The 23,264-nt window shown below is 45.1% G+C and overlaps 1 protein-coding gene across 1 annotated transcript in view; it reads right to left on the reverse strand.

The window, feature by feature from the left end:
- Nucleotides 1-23,264, reverse strand: part of pou6f2 (POU class 6 homeobox 2) — a 1,008,671-nt gene that overhangs the window by 76,639 nt on the left and 908,768 nt on the right. Inside the window, exon 18 of the mRNA XM_041189250.1 lies at nucleotides 3,865-4,074. Within this exon, the coding sequence (XP_041045184.1) occupies nucleotides 3,865-4,074 (210 nt within the window). The remainder of the gene's footprint in view (nucleotides 1-3,864; nucleotides 4,075-23,264) is intronic.

A 23,264-nucleotide genomic window follows, 5' to 3' on the forward strand; every position in this document is an offset into this window, starting at 1 on the left:
CTCCTCCCAGATGGGAGCATAAGTCTCACCCTTTAAATCGCTGCGGGACAACCTGGCCAAGTGGAGGCCCGGGGTGTGGTAGTTGGGGGTGGTGGGGGACAGGGAGTGTGGTGGGGTAGTGAGGCCAGCACTTCTGTTTAAAATACTGGACTATAGCTCTCTAACAACATGCCCCCTGTTGTTGCTGTATTATATTGACCATTCCACACGGCTTCCCTGCTTGAGGTCACCAATTAGTTTGAAATTAGGAAGACCTTTGTGTTGAGTCCACAGCTAGTAGTAATTGAATTGAGACTGCCCAAACTCACTTCACAAGTGACAACCAGTTGACAGAAAAGGATGTCATCTTATTACTGTGCAAATTTGAGCCTGGGCACTTGAACTGAAAGGATGTGTCTAGCCTATTCTGGTGCCTTGTTTGTATAGCTAGGTGTGAAAGTTACAGTTAATTTCTGCGCTCCACTCAATTCCACATGCATCCTCAGTTAACACTCCAAAAACAATACATTTTAATAATTAGCTATTCAGTTTGTCTAAACATTTATCTTCATTGGCGGAATTTTACAGCAGTGGGATTTTATATTCCCACCAAAGTTAATGGACTTTAGAATGGCTCGCCGCATTTTACAGCCCCATCCCCACTGCGACAGGGCCGAAAATTTCCGCCCATGTCTTTGCACTGTAAATATAAACAGGGTTTAAGATCAACAAGTCAAACAGTAACTATAATAGGCAGATTTTAATAGATATTTGTGAGTAATGATGAGACCATGTGTTGTCAATGATAACATTTATTTATGTTACAATACAGTACATAGAGAGCCGCTGTGTCCCTGGAAATGCCTGCGAAATAACTCAGTATCTCTGCAGTATGAATTATACGATTAAAATCTCAGGAACCTACTGTCTGCTCAAATTTGAGTGGCCATTATTGTACTGAATAGTAACTTCTTCATTTTATAAAGAAAACATTCTTCTGGCTGTTAATAAACAATACAACAGGAATGCATTTTCAGGCAGCAATACATTGAGGAGTTTGGATGATATTCTTCAAACTGAGAAAATTGTTACATCTCCAATCCACGTGTAAACCAGGGCTGTTCAAACAACAGCCCGTGGGCCACAAGCAACCACAACCTTTGCCAGTCTATCTCTCAAAGTACTGGCTCTATTAAACCCTAACTGGTTCAAAACCCCTAGTGCACTTATTTCTTATTTGCTGACTTCTGAATTTCACGCAGTGACACCTGAGCTTTCTGTCTTTGTAAGCCTGTGCCATGAAGCCATGGGCCATAAGACCATAAGACATAGGAGCAGAAATTAGGCCATTCGGCCCATCGAGTCTGCTCCACCATTCAATCATGGCCTATAAGTTTCTCAACCCCATTCTCCCGCCTTCTCCCCGTAACCTTTGATCCCCTCACCATTCAAGAACCTATCTATCTCAATCTTAAATACACTCAATACCTGGCCTCCACAGCCTTCTGTGGCAATGAATTCCATAGATTCACCACTCTCTGGCTAAAGAAGTTTCTCCTCATCTCTGTTCTAAAAGGTCTTCCCTTTACTCTGAGGCTGTGCCCTCGGGTCCTAGTCTCTCCTACTAATGGAAACATCTTCCCCACGTCCACTCTATCCAGGCCTTTCAGTATCCTGTACATTTCAATCAGATCCCCCCTCATCCTTCTAAACTCCATCGAGTATAGACCCAGAGTCCTCAAACGTTCCTCAGGATCGTTCTCGTGAACCTCCTCTGGACCCTCTCCAGGGCTAGCACATCCTTCCTGAGATACGGGGCCCAAAATTGCTCACAATATTCTAAATGTGGTCTGACCACAGCCTTATAAAGCCTCAGCAGCACATCCCTGCTTTTATATTCTAGTCCTCTTGAAATAAATGCCAACATTGCATTTGCCTTCCTAACTACTGACTCAACCTGCAAGGTAACCTTAAGAGAATCCTGGACTAGGACTCCCAAGTCCCTTTGCACTTCAGAATTCTGAATTCTCTCCCTATTTAGAAAATAGTCTATCCCTCTATTCTTCCTACCAAAGTGCATGACCTCACACTTGTCCACGTTGTATTCCATCTGCCACTTCTTTGCCCATTCTCCTAACCTGTCCAAATCCTTCTGCAGCCTCCCCGCCTTCTCAATACTACCTGTCCCTCCACCTATCTTTGTAGCATCTGCAGACTTAGCCAGGATACCCTCAGTTCCTTCATCTAGATCATTAACGTATAAAGTGAAAAGTTGTGGTCCCAACACTGACCCCTGCGGAACTCCACTAGTCACTGGCCGCCATCCTGAGAAGGACCCCCTTATCCCCACTTTCTGCCTCCTGCCAGACAGCCAATCTTCTATCCATGCTAGTACCTTGCCTCTAACACCATAGGCTCTTATCTTACTGAGCAGCCTCCTGTGTGGCACCTTGTCAAAAGCCTTCTGGGCCATTTATAGAGTTTAAATTCAAGTACCTATTAATTTGCAGTTATCTCAGCTTGCCATGTGAAATGCAACAATGAGGCAACAGCAACTAAAGATGGTATTTTCTTGGTTTTCAGGCAGTTTGGATATGTTAGGACTTGAGATATTTGAAGTATCATGGATTTAAACTTGATGAGGGTAATTTTGACTTTGGGTGATAATGCAAAATGAGTGATGCTTGATCAACCACTGATCTCTCCTGTCATTGAATTTGTTGGAAATTGAAATCAGAAGAGATGGATATCAGGCAGCTGATCTGATATCATCTGTTTTACACCGCTGCCCAAAGTCTACATTACCTCCAATATGTGACTATTGCGTCTTCATGGCAGGAACTTTGTGTGGTCTAGTTCACATAGTGAAGTTTTAACATACAAATTATCATATATTCCATAACACAAGATGTCCAAGCTGCTCGTCATTGTGAACCATTCCTTGATTACTGAATGATGGGAGAATTGTGAAATAAATATGTACATGTGAAAGACTGTATTGCGTGAGCATGTTTAGAATTAGTGCATGTGGTTAAAATAGTGTCACCATAGTTACACCACTAACTAGTCAACAATTTATATTGGACAATGCTGTTGTTGGTAACCAGCAATTGCAGGAGATTGTGGGATCTGAAAATGCAGAGTCTTAACATCGGTACCATGGCTGTGATGAAATCTAATTAGATATCAACATAATCTGTTCATCATCATAGATATTAAAACATCAAAATATATCCTATTTATTTATAATTTTATCACAACATGGATCTTTATTTCTCTTTATTACTCTTCAACTAATCACCAAGTTTAAATTCATTGTGCAATCACCACCAGCCTCCATGACAATATTACAACCTGACAAATTGGTCTCTGTGGGCATTAAAATACGTGCAAACCGCACAGGATTGCTATCAAGCCCTTAAGTGAGATCATTACCGTCAACAGACTGCTGTGAACTTGTCTTTTTTAAAAAAAACTTTTGATACTTCAACTTCATTTGTTGCCATACATCTCATTTGCTGCTTGTGGCATCACAGTAAGATCCACTTGTGCAGTGATGCCTTACTTCAACCCAAGCTTGTACCATTCTTATTTTCACCATGTGTGTCTTTATTACGGCTTCAGAGTTCAGCTTATAAACAGTCCGGTCTTGCTGGCTGATTGAGTACTATTCTGAGGGGATCTGTGGCATTTCGCTAGAATAGCTATTTACACATTGGACAGCCTCATACCTTTATGTCATGAAATAAATTGGTGCAACAAATTATTTTACAAGAAAAACAATGAATTATACCTTGGCCTGATCAAGTTACCTTTCCTTCTTTTTCTGGTTTGATATGGCTTATGGCAGTCAAGTGAACTAAAATATGGGAGAAAATTATTTACCTGCTGGCCCGGTTTTATGGGTGACAGTGTTATTCCCTGTGTATTGATCACTGGCAAAATTTGATTCCCAATCACTGTGGCAATGATCTGACCTTGTGCATTAGTCAGAAGTTGAGGGGTGATTGGCTGCACTTGGATGCCTTGAGTCCCACCTGTATTTTGATTGGATGACACAGTTGGGTTTGACATCAGTGGGATCGTTCCAATTATCTATAATAAGGAAAAGTAAAAATAAGAAATAGCAAAAATAAGAAATTCAATATCACTTTCTCTCCTAGTTTTACTGTCAAAATAAATAACTGGATTAACAGAACTGGACATTACAAGCAGCTGTTTATTTCAGCAGAACAAAGCATTCTCTATTAAACTGTTTCCTGTCGGACTAAATATTGACTTCTTGTTACAGAATTGTGCAATAAATGTTTCCTAAAATGACACAAGAACTTTGTTTGTAACAAAAACGTTGGGTAGTATTTGCCACTCTGGAGACTAAGTGCAGTGGCGATCGGGATTAGCGCGAGTTTTCTGCTGATCAGTAGATTGGATTCTCATGATTGATCTTCTGCTTGAAACCTCATTAATTATGTGTAGGCTCACTGCTTGCTGAATCATGTGGCAGGACGGGCACTGCTTAATGGGGTTAGAGTTCCTGGCGCCATATTTATATGCCACCCAAACACACACATTACTCCCTGCAGTCCAGCTGTGTGGTCGCAGGTTCCGGAGATGGCCCCAAGGAACAAGAAGAGTGCACCAAGGTTTAGCCATGGCTCCCTGGAGGCTTTAATTAGCAATGTGTGCCAGCACCAAGAGGTTCTTTTTCCCAGGGATAGATCCAGGAGGTCCACCAACCTCACTTCGCCAGCCTGGGAGGTGGTTGTGAAAGAGGTCAGTTCTGTGGGCAACCGCCAAAGAAATGCTATCCAATGCAGGGAGAGGCTGAATGATTTCATCCACACCACCAGGATAAGTCAACCTTTAGCTCACTCCAAACTCACATCTCATAATGGCATTATGCACTCAAACCATCACACAGCTCAGGGATCTTACAGAATATTAGTTGGGGAGATATCAGCATTGAAAGCCTATTCACCAGCATCTCATCTATCATTCTGTACAAATAGCATTTTAAGCCCTTACTGGGGGGGCTCAGCACATACAGCAGGCATGCATACTTCCCAACCTCTGCTCCATCCCCTCTCATCACATCCACAAGAGGGAGAAATACCAGACTGGAGGACAGAAGGCCAACATCCAGGAGCTCTCCAAATTCGAGGGCAATGCCACCAAGTTGGCAGGGGAGATCAGAGATCATTTCAGAGGTGAAGGCAAGATCAGCCTCTCCCAGCAAACTAGTATGGATGAGCCCTCTTTGAGTTGATCACATCCTGACACTCACAGCGAGTGACATGCAACGTTGTATTCAGCCTGTACATGAACTAAATTTATCTTCTCTCTCTTACAGGCAGCAGCAGCTCCAGACAGACCTGCACAGGTAACATAATCCCCAGCCCCCAGGCCATCTCAGAGGAGGATGCTGAGAAGCCATTTGAAGAACTGTCTCACGGTTCACCTGCACCCTCCACCAGTGCAGAGACACACATCCTGGTGGGTCATAGTTCCAGATTTGGCTCAGGGGGTAATTCTGCGTAACACCTCACTGACATGTCTCCACAGCAGTCACAGACAGTGACAGCCCAGGGTTCTGGCACTCGGAGGACTGCTGGAGAACAGCCACCAGCTGAGTTCGAGTCAAATGATGAACCTCTGGAAGTGGCCATCGCAAACATGCTGGAGATGCAAAGACAGGAGGTGGAACCTCAGGCAGGGTTGCAAGAGGCAATCAACAGACTAGAGCAAAGGATGGAGGAGTCGGTCTGCGATCTGTCGGATGTCGTGGCTCCAACATGCAAGCGCCTTCAGGTCTCCACACCGTCTTGGAGACCTTGGTCCAGGATGTTCTGCCGGATTTATGCTCGGACCTTCACTCCATCGCTATAGGCATCTGTGGGATCCATCAGTGGCTAGGTAAGGGGGAGTAGGGCACCTAGACTTTCCTCCAGGTACCCCTTCAGGCCCTGACAAGGTTAAGGGCCAGAAGCTGGAAACCCTGGGCCATCCACAGGTGACTCCATGTGTGTTCAGCCAATCTCAATCCCCTCTGCCTGTGACCCATCACCTCCAGCTGCATAGGCCAAGGAGGGTGCACTTGTCTCACAGCAGATGATCCAGAGCAGGCTAGGATCCTCTGGGCCTCAGCCCTCCAGAGCACGCCTGCCAAGGTCATCACTGACAACAGGGTGTTGCAGTCAGCAGGCTGCCTCCACCTCTGCTGTAGATGTCGAGGGTCCACCAAGACATAGCAGTAGGGTTAGAAAGATTAAGAAGCCTTGATATCACTTTTGCGTCATGAGTGTTCACTCACTGTATATATCATGCACCTTTGCAAATATATTTGCTGTTCATGAGAATAGTCTCATCATTTGAAAATGTTGTGCATATGCATCCATGTTGCCTCTTATTGCGAGGGTGACCCAAACTCCCACTCAGTGATCACCTCCCTTTGTGAGCCTCACATTCGTGTGACATGTAACTGACTCAGATTAGTTACTCTTCCCTTGTCTAATGTCAAGGAGATGTATCAACCTCTTTATTGAAAGTGACTGCAAATTGCATTAGGAAGTGAAGGAAAAGACACCATGGAGTTACGTGTGCTCAATAGCATTGGAGGGTTACCACTCATGTTGTCTCATCGTCAATTAGCTGTCTTCATTGTGTGTGCCAAAGCACAAGACCTGAGGCCATGAACATCTCTTCAACCATGTGAACATCTCTGTGGCAGCAAGAAGTGTTTCATTTAGGAGACTATGACTGCATCAAGTCCACATGACGTAGGGTTTGTGCTGGTGCACTGCCTTTCACTTCCCAGGACAGCTACATATAGGTTTGGCTGCTGATCTTTCTGAAACATGAGGGTTGGAGGTCCAAGGCCCAATGCTGACATTGCTCTATTTGTTAGTGCTTGTAAAGATTTTTCAGATCACTGGCATGCCACTAAGGGACAGGAGAAAAGCACTTGGGTAATTTTGCCTGCACTTCACTCCTCCTGGGACCTTGTGGCTATGAGTGTGTCATGGGCATGTCTTTCACATCTTGCGGCTTCAATGGCATCTTCATGTGGAAGTTCTTCACTCTTGCCCTCTTCAGGTTCCTGCCCTTCCAGTTCTTCATCAACCGAGGAGTTCTCAACCTCCCCCATATCTCCCTCTGGCAGTGGTCTCCCCTTTGAAGTGCCAGGACACAACAGACCACAATGATGTGGGATACTGTCTCTGGAGAGTACTCCAGAACCCCAATAGTCTGCTCTATGATGGATCTTGTGAACTATGTGCTGCGTTGTACCTTTCTTCCGAGGCACTTTGAGGATTATGCACAAGTGTCAAAAGCCATCATTTCAGCAGGTACCCCTTATCACCAAGCAACCAGCCCTGTAAATGCCACAATCCTTTGAATATCTGAGGCATAATGTAAGAGAAATGGGTAGCTGGGATGCATGATGGTTGCACACCAGCTGAACGTTTAGTGAGTGGAATCCTTTCTTGTTAATGAGCATCAGAAGCTGCTGCCATGGAGCTCTCAAAGCCACATATGCGCAATCAATTGCAACCTGTACTCTAGGGAAGCCAGAGATTGCCGTGAAACCCAGGAATCTAGCAGCCTGGCTAGCTTCATCCAGTATGAACTTTACATAATGATAAGCCTTACAGTAGAGGGCATCCGTCACCTCCTTGATACATTTATATGTTGAGGACTGAGAGTTGCCATATAGGTTCACTGTGGATCCCTGGAACAATCCGCTGGCCAAAAGATTGAGTGCAGTGACCTTCAGGGGCACTGGCAGGGGATGTCCTCCCAGTCCATGCAGTATTAGCTCCTTCCACAGAATGGGGCAGATATGAGCAACCACATCTCCTGACAAGTGTAGATGTGCATGGCATTGTCTCCCACTCATCTTCAGATAAGAACGGCGTCTTTGGTAAACCAATGGTCATGCGAATCGCCTTCGTGGGATGGGTCTGACCTCCTCTTCCTCTGAGTCTTGCAGGGGCTGCCCTGGGGGCCATGGTCCTCAGGCTGAGCCTCCTCTTGAAGGTGTGCTAGGCAGCACCAGGCTCTTCTTCTCCTCAACTGGATCGCTGCCATCAAGAATGCAGCATTGAGCACAGGCTCCATTATTCAATCCTCTTTCTCCCTGTGGACAGATAGATCCAACAGATTAATGAGTAATGGGCAACTATGGTAGATCTCCCAATTGCGACCAGAAAGCCACTGTCATGCTCTGGAGCTGTGTCTGCACTACTCGCCTTTCCCTGACCCACCGTTCTAGCTGTAGCACTACCTCACAGATCTAGGTGACCAAGATATCACTCCAGCTACTTGACGTCTTAACCCAAAGAGATTGGAAGAGGCTTGAGCGCATCCTGGATATGTTCAGCCTTACCTAATGCACTTCTACTTTGTCTCATCTGGTATACTGAATATGCCAAACCTGCACTTTTGGAATCTCTGGATGCCCTTTGGCCCATTAGCCACGCCAATTGCAGAAAACACCTTAGAGGTTTTCATTGATCATCTTGCAGATATCCGTTCATGATTTCGACCAAATTTCCTGTTGGTGTGGCACATAATTGGGAGGGAGAATGTGATTCTGGCAAGCTGTGTTTTTAATGAGTATTCATGACATGCTAGTGCATGCAAATAGCATTCCTGATATGGATCTGTGGGAAAGCAAACACGCCATCATCTCGCCAATGAAAGTGGCGAGGGAAAAATTCCGCCTCATTAATCCACTGGCGGGAATCCATTTTTTGGCCTCACTCCAAATTTTCCACTCCTGCCCACCAAGAAGCCCACCGCTGTCGGTACCAAATATTCCACCCACTGGCTCGAATAGATGATGGAATTGCATGGGAGAAATCCGAAGGTCAGTTGAGCAGGTCACAATCTGTGATCTCCACTCAATTATACCAATTCATTTCAGGTTTTGTGTCTCTAAACAACACAATGGGCATCATGCACAACCGCATAGCGGGTTGCACTAAGTGCAGTAGCAGGTGAGTAAAACAACGTTTTACCCATTGGCCGTAATGGTGGCTTCTTATGCTGTACTGTCCCAAACCCTATGCATGTATGTATTCCTAGGAAACAAGCCATTTCCATGGCGGGCAGGCTCTCATTCGCCTGCCACACCATTATCTCGCCACATCATCATGCCGTGCTCCACATTTAAGTGCTTCCAGCCCAGGACTGCAGCACGGAAGACAGGATAACCCCAATAGGCAAAAAGACTCTTGAGTGATGCAAACTTTGAGTGCCTTTTGAATGCAGTGGAGGCCTGGCGTGATGTCCTCTACCCCCGTTCTGGTCGCAAGGTGGGCAGCTGTATCACCCAATCCAGCATGGGAGATGGTGGCAGCAGTGGTCAGCACCAATGCCCTGCAAAAGAGGACAGCCACCCAGTGGTGCCACAGGGTGAATGGTCTCATCCATTCATCCAGGTTAACTCACTCTTCTCATCACTCTCAACTCACGCACTCATAAACCCATCACACATTCACAGGGATCTCACCTCAAGGGACAACACCACTAACTCTCACACACACCCTCACATCTCCATCAGGCACAAATCGGGTCCTCATCCCGTCCATGGCTCCGCTCACCACACAAACATTCCACACAGTGCTGTGTGTCCTTCTCACATTCTCTCCATCTGTTTCCATGCAGGAGAAGCTGGCTCACATCAGCAGGGAGAGGTCCCAGACCAGGGGTGGAGTGGCCCACATTAGGCCGCTCTCTTGCTTTGAGGAGTGTGCCATCGCACTGACTGGTGAGGCCATGGACTGTGCCTGCAGTGAACACCCTCATGGGGATCCTGCACCACACAATCCATCTCTCAACACATATGTGAGTGCTCTCTCTCCTGTTTTTGATTGTACTGTCTTACATTATTTATCTCTACTTTGGCTCATAGGGAGCTCTGCCAAGTGACTGAAACTCTTAGTCAGCCAGTCCCTCAGCTCCATCCAGGTCTTATCTCCAGCCAAGAGGACACCTCCTCCATTGAAGAGGTGGAAATAAGCAGCCTGGAAAAGCCATCACAGTGCTGACCCACACCCTGCATCAGCACAGAGGCACACACCTCGGGGGGACATAGGTCTAGAGCAGGCTCGGGTTCACAATCTGGTGGTCACCTCACAGACACATGTCCGCAGCAGGTGGAGGCAGGTTCAGCTGAGCTCCCTGGCACTTGGAGGACTACTGGGGAAGAGGCATCTGTGAGGTCCAAGTCAGATGATGGGCCTCTGGATTTGGCCTTCCAACTCATCATGGGGAGTCAGCAGAAGGCAGGGGAACATCACACAGAGCTGTTTGAAGCCCTCAATAGAGTGGCATGTGACTTGGAGGAGTGCGTCCATCTGTGGTGCCCACAGATGTGTGTATGGATGTCTCCATGGGACCCTTGTCCAGCAGAACACGGAGATGTCTTCAGACCTGCACTCCATCGCGAGAGCCGTGGTAAGTTCCTGCAGTGGCAATGCGAGAGGGAAAGGAGGCACTTCAATGTCTCTTCAGTTGCTCTTCCCCTCGAGGAGTCAGGCCAGGGTCCCCGGGCACCCAAAGGGAGGAGGCGCGACAGCTGGATATCCCTGGGTCATCCACTTGGACCACTGTCCTCTCCCTCTCAGTCCCCTTTGCTTGTGAACCCCTCAACCTCATCCTCTGTCACCGCAGAGGGAGCAACTGGCTAACAAGTGATTCTGGAGGGAGAAGTGTGTTTAGCAGGGCCTTTCGGAGCCTCGTGCAAGCACTTTCCCATGCACGGGGATCCTTCACATATCACACGCACCTCAATTTCCTGAGCATTTTGAATGCTATCTGTTGGGGTTCGCTTTCAGTTATCCATCTGAGCTGACCTGCATCTCCGCCCACCCAAAGATCACATTCCCAAGTAGCACCTGATTTCGCCCACCACGACTGTCGTCTCACTTTCGATTTAGACAGTATGGCCTTGATTCAGTTTTCAATAAGCTCCCCCATCTTTTCCCCTCCCCCGTCACCCATTTCCCCTCCCCCGTCACTGTTGACTCCCCTGGCATTACTTTCCACCTCCCCTCCATGACCTAGCAGCTACAACCCTTTTCCTTTGGGGATGACCTGGTGAAAGTGCACGTTCCGTTGCTTCCCAAAAATCTCACCCCTATCCACATTCACCTCCCTGACCTCCCTCCTTCCCACCCCCAGGGTCGGTGTCTGCCTCCAAGTCCCCACCAACCATCCTCGCCTCTCCTTCTACCACTACCGTCGAACTCTCACCTTCCCACCCTACTGCCTCACTCTGCCCTCGGTCAATCTCATTATTCCCCCACCCTCAGTGTGCTCCCCAGGAGGGAGTCATGGACTCATCAGAATCCCCCCTTCAGACCCCTTCCCCCCTCTGGACCTGTTCCCCCCTTGGAATCCCATCCTCCCTTGGAACCCCTTTCTCTACCCCCGCTTAGTCCTTCCCCCCTTCCTGACTCCTTCAGACACCCTTAATTCTTCCCCCAGCCTTACTCCTTCCCCGCTCTGTATTGCTTCCTCCTCCCAGATTCCCTCCCCTATCCATACTCCTTCCCCCTTCCGAACTCCTTCCCTTTCATCTTCCACCTCCCTTTCACCTACCTCCCCAGTTGATGTCTTCTTCCCTGTAACCCCTCCTCCCCATATTCCCTCCCCCTCCCAACCTCACCCCACCCTGACACCATCATTCCCCCACTCCCAACCTCAACCCATTTTAAGACCTTAATTCCCCCCAACAACCTCACCCCATCCTGACACCTCTTCCTCTCCCAGTCAACCCTAGACCTTCCTTTCCCAGTACATCTTCCTCTTCCAAACACAGCTGGACCTTTCTCTCCACCCCTCGGACATCATTCATTGCGAGCAGACCCTCAATGATGACTTTCCAATTTCCATGAGCTGCTTCACAGCAGATCCAGGTCCATGAGAATCCACCCAGCATGCCGTGGACATTTCTCCAGTGTGCCATTGGTGTTGGGCTGCATCATCTTCTGCTCCTCGGTTGTCTGTGTCGTGAGCAAGGTTCTGACAATAAGTCCTGACTTCTGCACGTCACACTTGTCAAGACGTGTTCTGTCCTGTTGTGCAGTCACGCCAATGTGGGCGGATGATCCAGCCAGGGGTGGGGGGATGATTCTGGCGGGTTGAACTTATAATTATATGCAGTTGTATTACAATGAGGTTCCTGACATCCAATAGCGGGGAACATGGCCTGCCATCAACAGGCTGAATGGGCGATCGCAAACTGGTTTCGCTATGTCATGAAACAGATTTCTGGCCTTCTCACCATATTGTTGGCTCATGGCGCTGAGCATGCCCGATGCCAGTGGGCACAGAAAATTCCGCCCCTGGTTTCAGCTACATTTAAAGGCACAGTTCACATATGGAAAGTGGAGGTGTTCAGGAAGGATAGTGGACCCAGAACAAGACCTCCTCATCAGTTTATTGATGCCTCGCTTGAATTATTGCTGGGTGGAGTCAGAGGAGAAGGGTCATGTTTTCTCAGTGTTGGAAGAAACCTGTGGTTCTCATCAAAAAGGAATAGCTGGAAACAGTTGTGGAGGTGAGTAGCAAGAGTGCTGTAACCAGCTCTTGGATGTAATTTAGAAAGCAGATTAATGACCTAATTAGGTCAGAAAAGGGAGTACATTTGCTGATTCGCCTACATCCTGTGGTGTAAAACCCCTGTCCTTTCACTTAGTCACGCTATGTGCTCTTCTTCATATCACACCTCACACCCCTTCAGCACCAAGCCTTCACTTGTTATGAACTTCATCACTTCCCCATTCGCCATGTCAATGTGATACTTGTATCTCACAGTCACCTTCACTGAATGCATGGCATCCATCAGGTGAATAGTTCACTGTCACTCACTGACAGGTCTGTCTTTTACCCCTTGTTGGAGAAAAAGGCGCAAAATGCAAGGGAGAGTGATAGGACTGGAGGTGGACTGCCACAAATAGACCAGCTCATAGATGCAGACGAGGATGCCTAGGAGATAAGTAGCATATCTGAATCCCTCTCAAATGGAGATGGAGAGATGGGGACCTCGCTGATAGCTGGTGACAGAATTACAAAGATCTCTAGCACGCATATGCTGACTTCATTTCATCAATATCTGAGCTCTGAGAAGACTGAGTACGGTGATTGTCAAGATTGTTACTTTTCCTCAACAAAATCATATCCCCTTTCTATTGTTTTCCAGGGCCTTCACACGCAAAGCAAGTGTTGTAGGATGATTCCACTGAGAGGACTTCATTCCTTCTGAGGTTGCACTGTCATAGGACGAACAGCCATGTACCAACTCAAATAATCACAATTCAGTGGGCTCACTTAGATGGTTAGCTGGGTTTTCACGTGCTGCTTCATACCTCACACATGAACACGAGCAGACACTGATAACAGGGACAACCAGGGAGTGCAATCCTCTTCAAGCACTACTCAGCTGGACACAGATGCTGAACCCCGGGGTTTAACATTGAGGAGGAGATTTCTAGGGGTAGAGCAGAAACATAGCCAGATGCTGAAAGATGTGTTTAAAGTGTTTCCACAGCCCTGAACTTCATAATCTACCGCATTCTGCTGCATTTGTTGGCTTGTGACCAAAGCAGGAAGATTCAAAACTCACCTGAAAATGTTGGAAGTCATAGCAGACTTTTACCACTTCTGTGTCACTAGGAAATTTGTGTGCAAGGAAAGTGATGACATCTTGTGGTAACGCATCAGTATAACATAACAGTTCCAAATAAAGAATGGAGGGTGACTATTGTAGAGTCTGAAAAATCATTCCATTTAATCACTGGGAGGGCCAGGGAAATTAAAATGTTGATAAGAATGAACACAACTAAAGTACTCAGTCAGAAGTTTCAGACAGTGGGGCAACATTCAACACCGAAGTAAATCTAATAAATTTCTCATGGGCACCTGCTCTTTCAGTGCTGGATGGTATTTTAACAACACAGTAATGCAGAAATCAAGATACCACAGACTGACCTCTCTCCTGAGCGCCGGAGGAATAAGTATTGCACGCAGGTACATCCAGCACACACATATGCCTAGCATATCAAGATTTAGTTGTCTAGGTTTCCTCTTTTTTTTGTCGGAATGAGACTTTGTTGCTTAAATTTCAGCGACTTTCAATTTGATTAGTGCTACATTAATTTTGTTAGTGGTGTTTTGTTGGTGGTACCCTTCAAAAGGAGTATTGTGGTGTTAACAACTTATCAGGTGACATTGGGCACATCAATTTAATGCCCACTTAAGGGCCTCATCCTGCCGCTTCTGGTATTAACCCAGTGCTAGGCAAGGGATCCGCCATGTGGGAGTATAACAAGCAAACCTGTGTGAGGATGGGTGGGGTGGCAGTCGCCTCATTCAAAGACACTTAGTTCCTGATCAAGGGACCCGGCATTGGGAGGGGAGGGTTCCGCTGAGAACCACACCCCTGCTGCTTGCTGCTGACCCCCTCCCCCATGACCTCCACCCCTTGACCCCTTCTCATCACATGTGGCCTGGGATCCAGCGACAATACTGTTGTAATATGTCTTTAAGGGATAGCCGCATGCCATCACTGGAAGGGAAGTGTGTCATGTGATCTAGTCTCAGTTTTGCCTGTGAGCAGAACACAGCATAACTCTGATGCCTTCAAGCTTTCTATCCACATATGGATGTTATCGTGTGCCTAATTTATATAAATTAACCCACAACATGTTTACATAATCCCTTATGAGTGATTGGTGCCTTTATATCTTTATTATAAAAACATGACAAATACTAGCCCTCATGTGGGTGTAGTACCTGCAGCAGCCACTCCCTCCATTATGGCATTGCCATTCAATGAAACTGCTGGCCTCTGTTTGCATGGCAGCTCTCGGTGGGCAGGACATCTTTGGTCCTTGATCCTGGGTGAAGACCTACAGCTGGCCTGTCAAGTGCCTGAGTGGGACAAAATGTGGCAGGCCTTCCTGAAAAGAGGTGACATGTGGCTTTTGCCAGCTCTCCAGCCAATGTCTGAGACCCCTGTTACCTCCACAAGCTTCTGCTCAGTGTTTGAGTTGTTGAAGAATTATTCCTTGCTTTTTCTCCTGTCTAATTAGGAACCTACTCTGCCAGTTGAGTGGTCTTAGTCTTGCTGTATTGATCGATACAAAAATAAAAGGGAGAAGCCCGAATTTAACACCACTGCAATAGAGGGGGAGGTTGACAACATGAAAATGTGTAGGAAGTCCTCTCAAATTATAAGTTAGACATCATGTCAGCCCCAGAACACATCTTTGTGACCTAAAACGTTGTTGGATAACAGTTTAATGCTAATTCATGAAAATAGACTCACGTTGCTGTTGATTGAAATGGCCATTAAAGAAAACACTTCCATTTATATAGTGCAAGCTAACATTATAATTTTTCTCTCCCTTCCCCTGAAGATGAGGGTACGGTTTCCTCTACTATTTTCTCTATTTCTTTTTTCTTCTATCCCAGTCCTGTTGAAACCATAAAGTGAATATCAAACCCTATTGGACTACCCTGAATGTAGGAGGAGCATTAAAAAGAATACTACAGATTGCCACCAAAAAGGCATGCTTTCAAAAAATACTTATCTGAGTGTGAGGCCAGGAGGTGAAGTGCTTCCAATCCCACATTAAAATCACCGGTCGCTGGCAGCCACCACTCGATCCCTCTCCTGATTGATGCTTCAACGCGTGCCCTGATGGCTCCCCCCACCTTCCCCGACCTGATTGCCCTCCTTTTCCAGAGCACCTAGTCCTTCCTGTCACATCCTCTGCCCCTTTGGTGACCAGAGGGCTATGATGCAACGGCTCACGATTCAAAGCCTCTTTGCTGGCGAGCTGTCTGGATATGTCCTGCAGGGTAAATGTAGGTCGGTAGTCTTATTTAAATGCCATTCAGGTACAGAGGGTATTGTTCCCTGTACCATGTTCACGCCAGCCAAATATTTAGGCAACACTTTTTCAACCAGGCTAATGGACAACTCTTGTTAACCTCTCTCTCTCCATGACCCAACACTCATTTCCTGCCTATTTTTATTTAAGAGATACTTTTATTTTAACATTAAAGGCACTATCTCAATGTAAATTCCACAAGTCTCCACAGGTTATTCATAGCAAGGGGACTTGCTACTGGATAAATGCAGCTTGAAAACCCCTGCTTGAAGGCACATAAAAGTAAGAAACCACTGATGGATCTCCTTTCCCTCACTGTATGGGGTATTTGTTCAGTGGCTCCCTGTGTATCAGCTTTCAGGCTTCCACACCGCCTCTTATGTTTTAAGCTTTAAATGGATTTCTTTCTTTTACATTTATAATATGTGTCTCAGAAGGTTCTGGAAAATTTTGACACAATTATGCTGTAAGAGCAAAGCTGAATCAATATTTTTCAGAGCAAGTTAAACTGAATCATCACTAGAAGTGAATTTCCTCAATTGTTTGTGCCACTCCCAAATTACATCTGCCGAGTTCCTTCTTACCTCATTAATATATTTCCACACAACTCCCCTGCAAAAGGCCAGAAAACGTGAGTTTCCTGTTGATGTACAGCCTGAGTTTTAGGTACAGCTGGACCTGAGTTCACTTTATCTAGTGTTTTGTAGCAATTTAAAAAATTCTCCTGAGACCTACATTGTATCTACACTAAATCCTTTGAATTTATTTTAAGACATTAGTTATCCATTACATTAAAAAGATAATGGCCAGAATTTTCTGCTCCCGTTAGCGGCGGGCATCATGGCGGGAGTGAGTGGACAATATGGTGAGAAGGCCAAAAATCGGTTTTATGCCATCGTGAAACCAGTTTGTGATCATCTGCTCCGCCCATCAATGGCAGGCCATGTTTCCTGCCACCGCACGTCAGGAATCTAATTTCAATACTTTAGCATCTCTTTATAAGCCCTGCTCACCGGAATCATTCCCCCAAGCTGGATCATCTGGGCACGTTGGCGTGTTTCACAACTGTATGTAAGTGATGTGCACCTGGTGAGCTGCATTTCACTCGGGACTTCGAAGTTTCTTTGCCTACCTTGCACTATTAGAGGGGCTTACAGGCAGGTCTCTACCTATCAGATCAGCTGTAAGGCAGGGGTGGCTTTTCAAGGGCTGCAGGGCTAGGGTTTGCTTGGGGAAGGGGGAGAAGTGGTCTCAGGCCAGGGGAGAGGCTGTAGGGTGAAGTCTGTACTGGGGAAGGGGTGTATCCCAGGGTACGTGTAAGGAACATGTTGATTTGCGCAAGTGACCTCAAGATGGTGGGGGCTCAGGAGGCAGTCTCCAGAGGAGATGAGGCCAGATGGAGATGTGAGGGTGTGTGTGAGTGGTGATGTCCCTTGAGCTGGCAGTGAGTGAGATGCCAGTGAATGTGTGATGGGCTTGTGAGTGTTTGAGTTTAGAATGATGAGATAGTTGCCTTACCCTGGTGGCATGGATGAGATCATTCATCCTCTTTCTGCACTGGATGTCCAACTTCTTCTGTGCAACATTGGCACTGACCACCACTGCCACCACCTCCCAAACCGGAGTGGTGAGATTGCTGAACCTCCCACAGCCATAGTGGAGGTGGAGGACATCACAGTGGGCTTCCAAAAGGCATTCCAGTAATGGGTCACTGAACTCTTCTTGGCTTTCAGGGCCATGTCTTCACTGGAGCAGTCCTGGGCTGCAAGCATTGAGAACTGGGTGTGTGGCAGAAGTTTAGATATGGCACCTGGAGTGAGGAAATGGTGAGTAACAGCGTGGCGGGTGGTTCAGAGGCTGCCCACCAGCGAGACAGCGCATTTCCTGTGGCTATGTAATTAATGAGGTGGGAAGCAGACGGTATGGTGTGAAAACCCTCCATTGCGGCTGGCAGGTAAAACGTCTTTTTTCATGCCATTTACCACACTTAGTGCAATTCAGGAAAGATTCTGCCTAGTAGCTTGCACAATTGTTTTTGAAATGTGCTGCATTTATTGTGAATAAATGATAGTTTGATGGCTAATTTTAACAGCATCACTAATTACAAAGCAGCTTAAAGTAAGATGTATACTTTCTGTGCTTTCCCTGGATTCCAACTGCCAATGCTGATTTTCACTTGTTTTATACTGGTTTTTATATTCTGGTGCTTCCTGAAGATACTACAGAAATCAATGTAAATTAAAGTTTAAATCACATCAAGGAAATTCTGACCTTCTGCACTTCCTTTGGATCCGAGATTTTCACATTTTCTGAAATTCCTTGTTTGCATTGCCTTCATTTCCTCCTCCCATTGCCAAACCAGCTCCCCATTCCACCTCTATTCAGATGCTTCCTCATTGTGGAAAGCTTCTTAAATCAGTCAGAGGAGAGTTAGCCAGCAACATTGTTCTTTCTACCCTTTGACTGATGCTCTCTTGTGATGAGCTAACAGAAGGCAGGCATCCAGTATCTGCCAGTTCTTTCTGTTTCCCTGCACCCCAACCCATGAAACAGGGATCAAAATTGATAAAACCAAGGCTACTAGTGATGAAAATTTCCAGCCCTTCTCTCACCATGGCACTCTTGCCTCTGAGTAAGAAGATTGTGTGTTCAAGTCTCATTCCAGAGACCTGAGTACATAATCTAGGCTAACAGTCCCAGTGCCGGTACTGAGGGAATGCTGCACTGTCAGAGATGCCATCTATCAGATGTGATGCTAAACTAAGGTTGCCTTCCCTCTCACCTGATTGTAAAAAAAAAAACCCATAGCTACATTTGAAGAAGAGCAAAAGAATTTTCCTTGTTGTCCTGGTCAATATTTGTTTCTCAAATAACATCACGGGAACCAGATGATCTGGTCATTTTCATTCTTTGTGGGAATTTGCTGTGTGCAAATTGGCTGCCATGTTTTCTACAAAACAACAGTGACTACATTTCAAAAAGTAATTTTATGGCTGGAAAGTGCTTTGGGGTATACTGAGGTTGTGAAAGGTGCAAGAAATGCAATTTTCTTCTTTTTTCCAAGGGCAAAACCTCTTCTAGCAGTCTGCTCAACAGTAGGTAAGAATCCCCCGCTCCCTAATGAATGGAGGTGAGATGAATGGCCAGTCTTAATCAGAATTCAGATGCATTTAACTCGAGATGGAAATGCCATGCAGGAGAAGAGCCTGCATAAAATAAGATACCATTGACTGGTTGCATTTGTGAACAACCTACAGTTTGGACCCCTGTTTGCATTCATAGTCTGATTGTTTACATAGGTTTTAAATTCTGCTCAAGTTGCTCTTAATGATTTGAAATTGCACTATACATTATGAGTAAGAGACATATTAGCATGTCTGCTCTATTGAAAATATTAAACTTTTAAAATAAATGGGTTCACCTTCGCTAAAACAGCATCCAAATGGAGTTCATATCGGTGCATTATAATATTGCACTGCATAATTTCAGCCCAAAAATAAAATTGTAAAAGTTATTTCATTAAAGTGCAGTGGTTGCATTCCTTGTGCAAATGTTCCAATTTCATATTCTCACCTCTAATTGTGGTGGAAGGGCATGAATTATCTGTGTTTTTCTTAAACAGCATGATAATTAATTTGTGGAACGTAAGCAGTGAAGGGTGAACATTTTATCTTTCTTCTAATATTAAAGAGATATTCACTGAGAAAGAATTGCTCTTGTTTAGGTCTATTTTTGAAGCTGAATACTGCCTTCTCATAATGAGAGATGGAGTGTGTGTGTGTATGTGTGTGTGTGTTTTTTTGTGATGGTTGTGACCAGCTTTGTGACCTGATTATGTCGGCAGACTCTGCAGCTGAGACACTCCAAAAGCAAACGATTCCATCAAACCGCTTTCCAGAGTAATGACTCTCAGTACTGCACGTTTGCTACAAGCAGAGAATCCACCAGATCTCATTAGCACCATTTAGCATTGAGAACCTCAGAGAACAAATGTACACTTGTCTAATCAGAATAATGAGAACACCTAGTGTACAGACCATTACTTAATTGGATCAGCATGCTGAATTGTCTGATATTGTTGTGTGGGCTAATTGTAGGTTGAAAAGTATCTCAAAAAGCCCTGCTAAATGTTAATATTTTACTGATAAAACACTCAGCGACATTTAATTCCGCATATAAAATACACTTTGAGTCAGGAGCCACTTGTTAAACAAGGCATGATCAGCTATGGAAAAGTGTTTTTACAGCAGCCATACCCTAACATTAGCACCTAATCTACAGAAAACCTTTGATAAGATCTTACAAGACTCTGCTGCAGTGTGGTGATAATGGCAAGTATTTTATCTCAATGCACCTTCTGTTGCTCATAGTCTTTGTGCCTCACCATTTAGGCAAGAAAACATTAAACAGCTCACTCAACCACTGTCACATTTTCACAACACAGACATAATAAGCTTAATAGTACTTTTAAACAGTTACCTACATGAAACCACACCCCCAAAGCTGCAAACGTTAACCTTAAGGGCACTGAACTTGCAGGAGGTTGGGTTCTTATTGCTTATGAGCATTTAAAAGTCACTGAGAATAACATAAGGAATAATGAGAAGGTTAGTTTTCTCATTGAGCCTATTATAAGCCAACACAGTTACATTGTGGAACATGGATATTGGTCAGAGACTGTTCCTTCTCTTCTGCAATGAACCAATTGTAAAGATTGAAGTTGCGTTGTAATCACTGGAACTCATCCATTCCTGCCCATGAGTGGTACAAAGTGTCTCTGAATTTACATACAAAGCAGATCAGCATTTTGCTGTATATATTTGTAAATAGACCACGGGGAATACAGGCAATGGTATAATATTTAAATGTGGTGTTTGGCTCGTGGACTCTTTCTGACATATGCATCAACTAATGTGAAGGGCACTCTTAGTTTTCACTAACAGAGCTTTCCTTCTTTGTAAACAATTTGTGATTGGAAAAGTTTCTCGGTTTAATGAGATGTCAAATACTTAGAAGGAAAATACTAAATGAAAAGGAAAATACTTAAAAGTCATGCTGCATCCTTTTCAATAATTGTCTGTTTGCTTAGAAAAAGAGGAAGTTTCATAAGTCATGAGGGTTAGTTTTATTTTTGAACCCCACACAATATCCTACAATATTCTGCACTAAAACAGTAAACTTGCTTTAAATGTTTTACTACCTCCTTTTTTCCAGTTAGTAATGATATTGGATGTGATTAAATAAATAATTTTACATTTATATAGCACCTAATCCAAGCTGGCATTTATGGCTTCTGAGTACAGGGTTATTGGGGAACAGGATATTGTTATGGTTGGTGTTATTTTCACCTGATGGTATTAGAAAACATGGTCCAGTACCAGGTTTCTGATTCCTCTGTCTCTTTCAGTCGGCTGGCTGATTACCATGCAGTGCTCCAGAACATGAACTTCCTTCTCCTCAGGCTGTGCCATATAATAAGTACTGAAAACATTTAAAATTCTGACATGGCATGGAGGTGTAATTATGGTTCACTGTTTAACTAAGAACATAGCGACAGGAGTACAAGATTCAGCCCCTCGAGCCTGGTTCATTAGATCATGGCTGATTTGTACTGAACTCCATTTGCCTGCCTTTGATCCATATCCCTTGGTACCTTTACTGAATAAATGTTATCCATCTCAGTTTTGAAAATTTCAATAATCATTGTGTGGGTCTAAGATCTGAGTGATGTCTGTATCCCTCGATCCATCTTGGAGACTGATGCCATAGGACAGATCATCGACCTGCTCCATGGTGATGAACATCTACCTAATGCCAAGACAATGCAAGGGCCAAAAGTCCAAGAGAAGAAGATCAATGTCCTAGCCCTAAAGCAGCCTGAGCAAAGAGAGGAATTCCAAGTTCAGCTCACAACCAATCTGGAAAACGTTCACAACATCCAACTCAAATCCAGAACCATGGGATCAAATAAAGTCAGCTGTATTAGACTTCTGTGCCCAGACCATTGAGTTCAAGCATCGCCATCACCAGGAGTGGTTAGATGAAAACAATGCTTAAATATGTGGCCTCCTAAAACAAAAATGAGCAGTCTCGTTGTCTGACAGAACAACCCAAAGTCTCAAATCAAGAAGCTAGTGATCCAACAACTCAAGGTAGACACCCAAAGACAAATCCGAAAGATAAAATTCATGTGGTGGGATGAAAAAGCCTGAGAGATCCAACATTATGTTGACCATCACATTCCATGACATGCAAAGTTTTTTTGAAGCCACCAGGGCAATTTTTAGACCACGGTTCAACTAGACAAAATCCCCTTGGTGTCTCTCTTCTTAAGGATGACAATGCCATCTGTCAATGCTGGAAAGAATATTTTGGATAACTCCTCAAACATGAATCCACAGTTGCAGCTGATATTCTCCATGCTTCCCCCAGTGCTCTGTGGCAGAATCCATGAATGAGCCATCCTCGATGGGAGAGCAGCAACAGGCAATCAAACGGATAAAAAAGAACAAAGCCTATGGCCCGGATGGTATTCTAGCTGAGGTCTTCAAAGCTGGTGGACTTTTGCTCATTTGATGACTTCATGAACTCATTGTACAGATTTGGAAGAAGAAAAAACTCCCCCTCCTCCGACTTCAGGAATGGAACAGTAGCAAATATCTTCCAGAAGGGAGATAAATTATGCTGTGGAAACTATCAATGTATTTGCCTCTTATCCTTAGCAGGGAAAATCCTGGCACGCATTCTCCTGAGTCAGCTACTTCCTGTAGCCGAGGAAATCCTCCCAACGACACAGTGTGGCTTTTGATCTTTCAGAGGAAGCTCCGACATGGTTTTTGTGCCAAACCTAAACTGACCACCATGGATATATATGATTTACAGTTTGCAGTACCCTCGCCCACTCTGCAGCAGATTTGCAAGTCACTTTCAATCTCTTCAATTCTGCATACAAAGAACTCAACCTGCCCATGAATGTGGCCGAAACAAAACTCTACATCTGGACAGCCAAATATTTCACGTCCCATATATGCTGAAGGAGAGATTCTGGAGTTGAGCACTTCCCACAATTTAGCAGCCCTCTCTCAAAAGGCCACCATGTGCCAGCTCAATCTTCAGCTTTCTACAAACTATGGCCATGAGTATTTAACAACAAAAACCTCTGGAAGTGAACAAAGATCTTAGTGTACAGAACAATTGTCATCACCACACTCCTCTACTGCAGTATTGGTGTAGCAGCAACATATAAGAACATGAGAGAAATTCCATCAGCAACGTCTCCACCACATCCTCTGGATTCAATTGGAGGACTGTCAAACGACTGCTGGTTTCATCTTGAAGCCAGGTCCACAAGCATTCAGGCAAAACTCCTGTAAAATCAAT

Source organism: Carcharodon carcharias, chromosome 6 (genome assembly GCF_017639515.1).
Source record: "Carcharodon carcharias isolate sCarCar2 chromosome 6, sCarCar2.pri, whole genome shotgun sequence".
Taxonomy (NCBI): Eukaryota; Metazoa; Chordata; class Chondrichthyes; order Lamniformes; family Lamnidae; genus Carcharodon; species Carcharodon carcharias.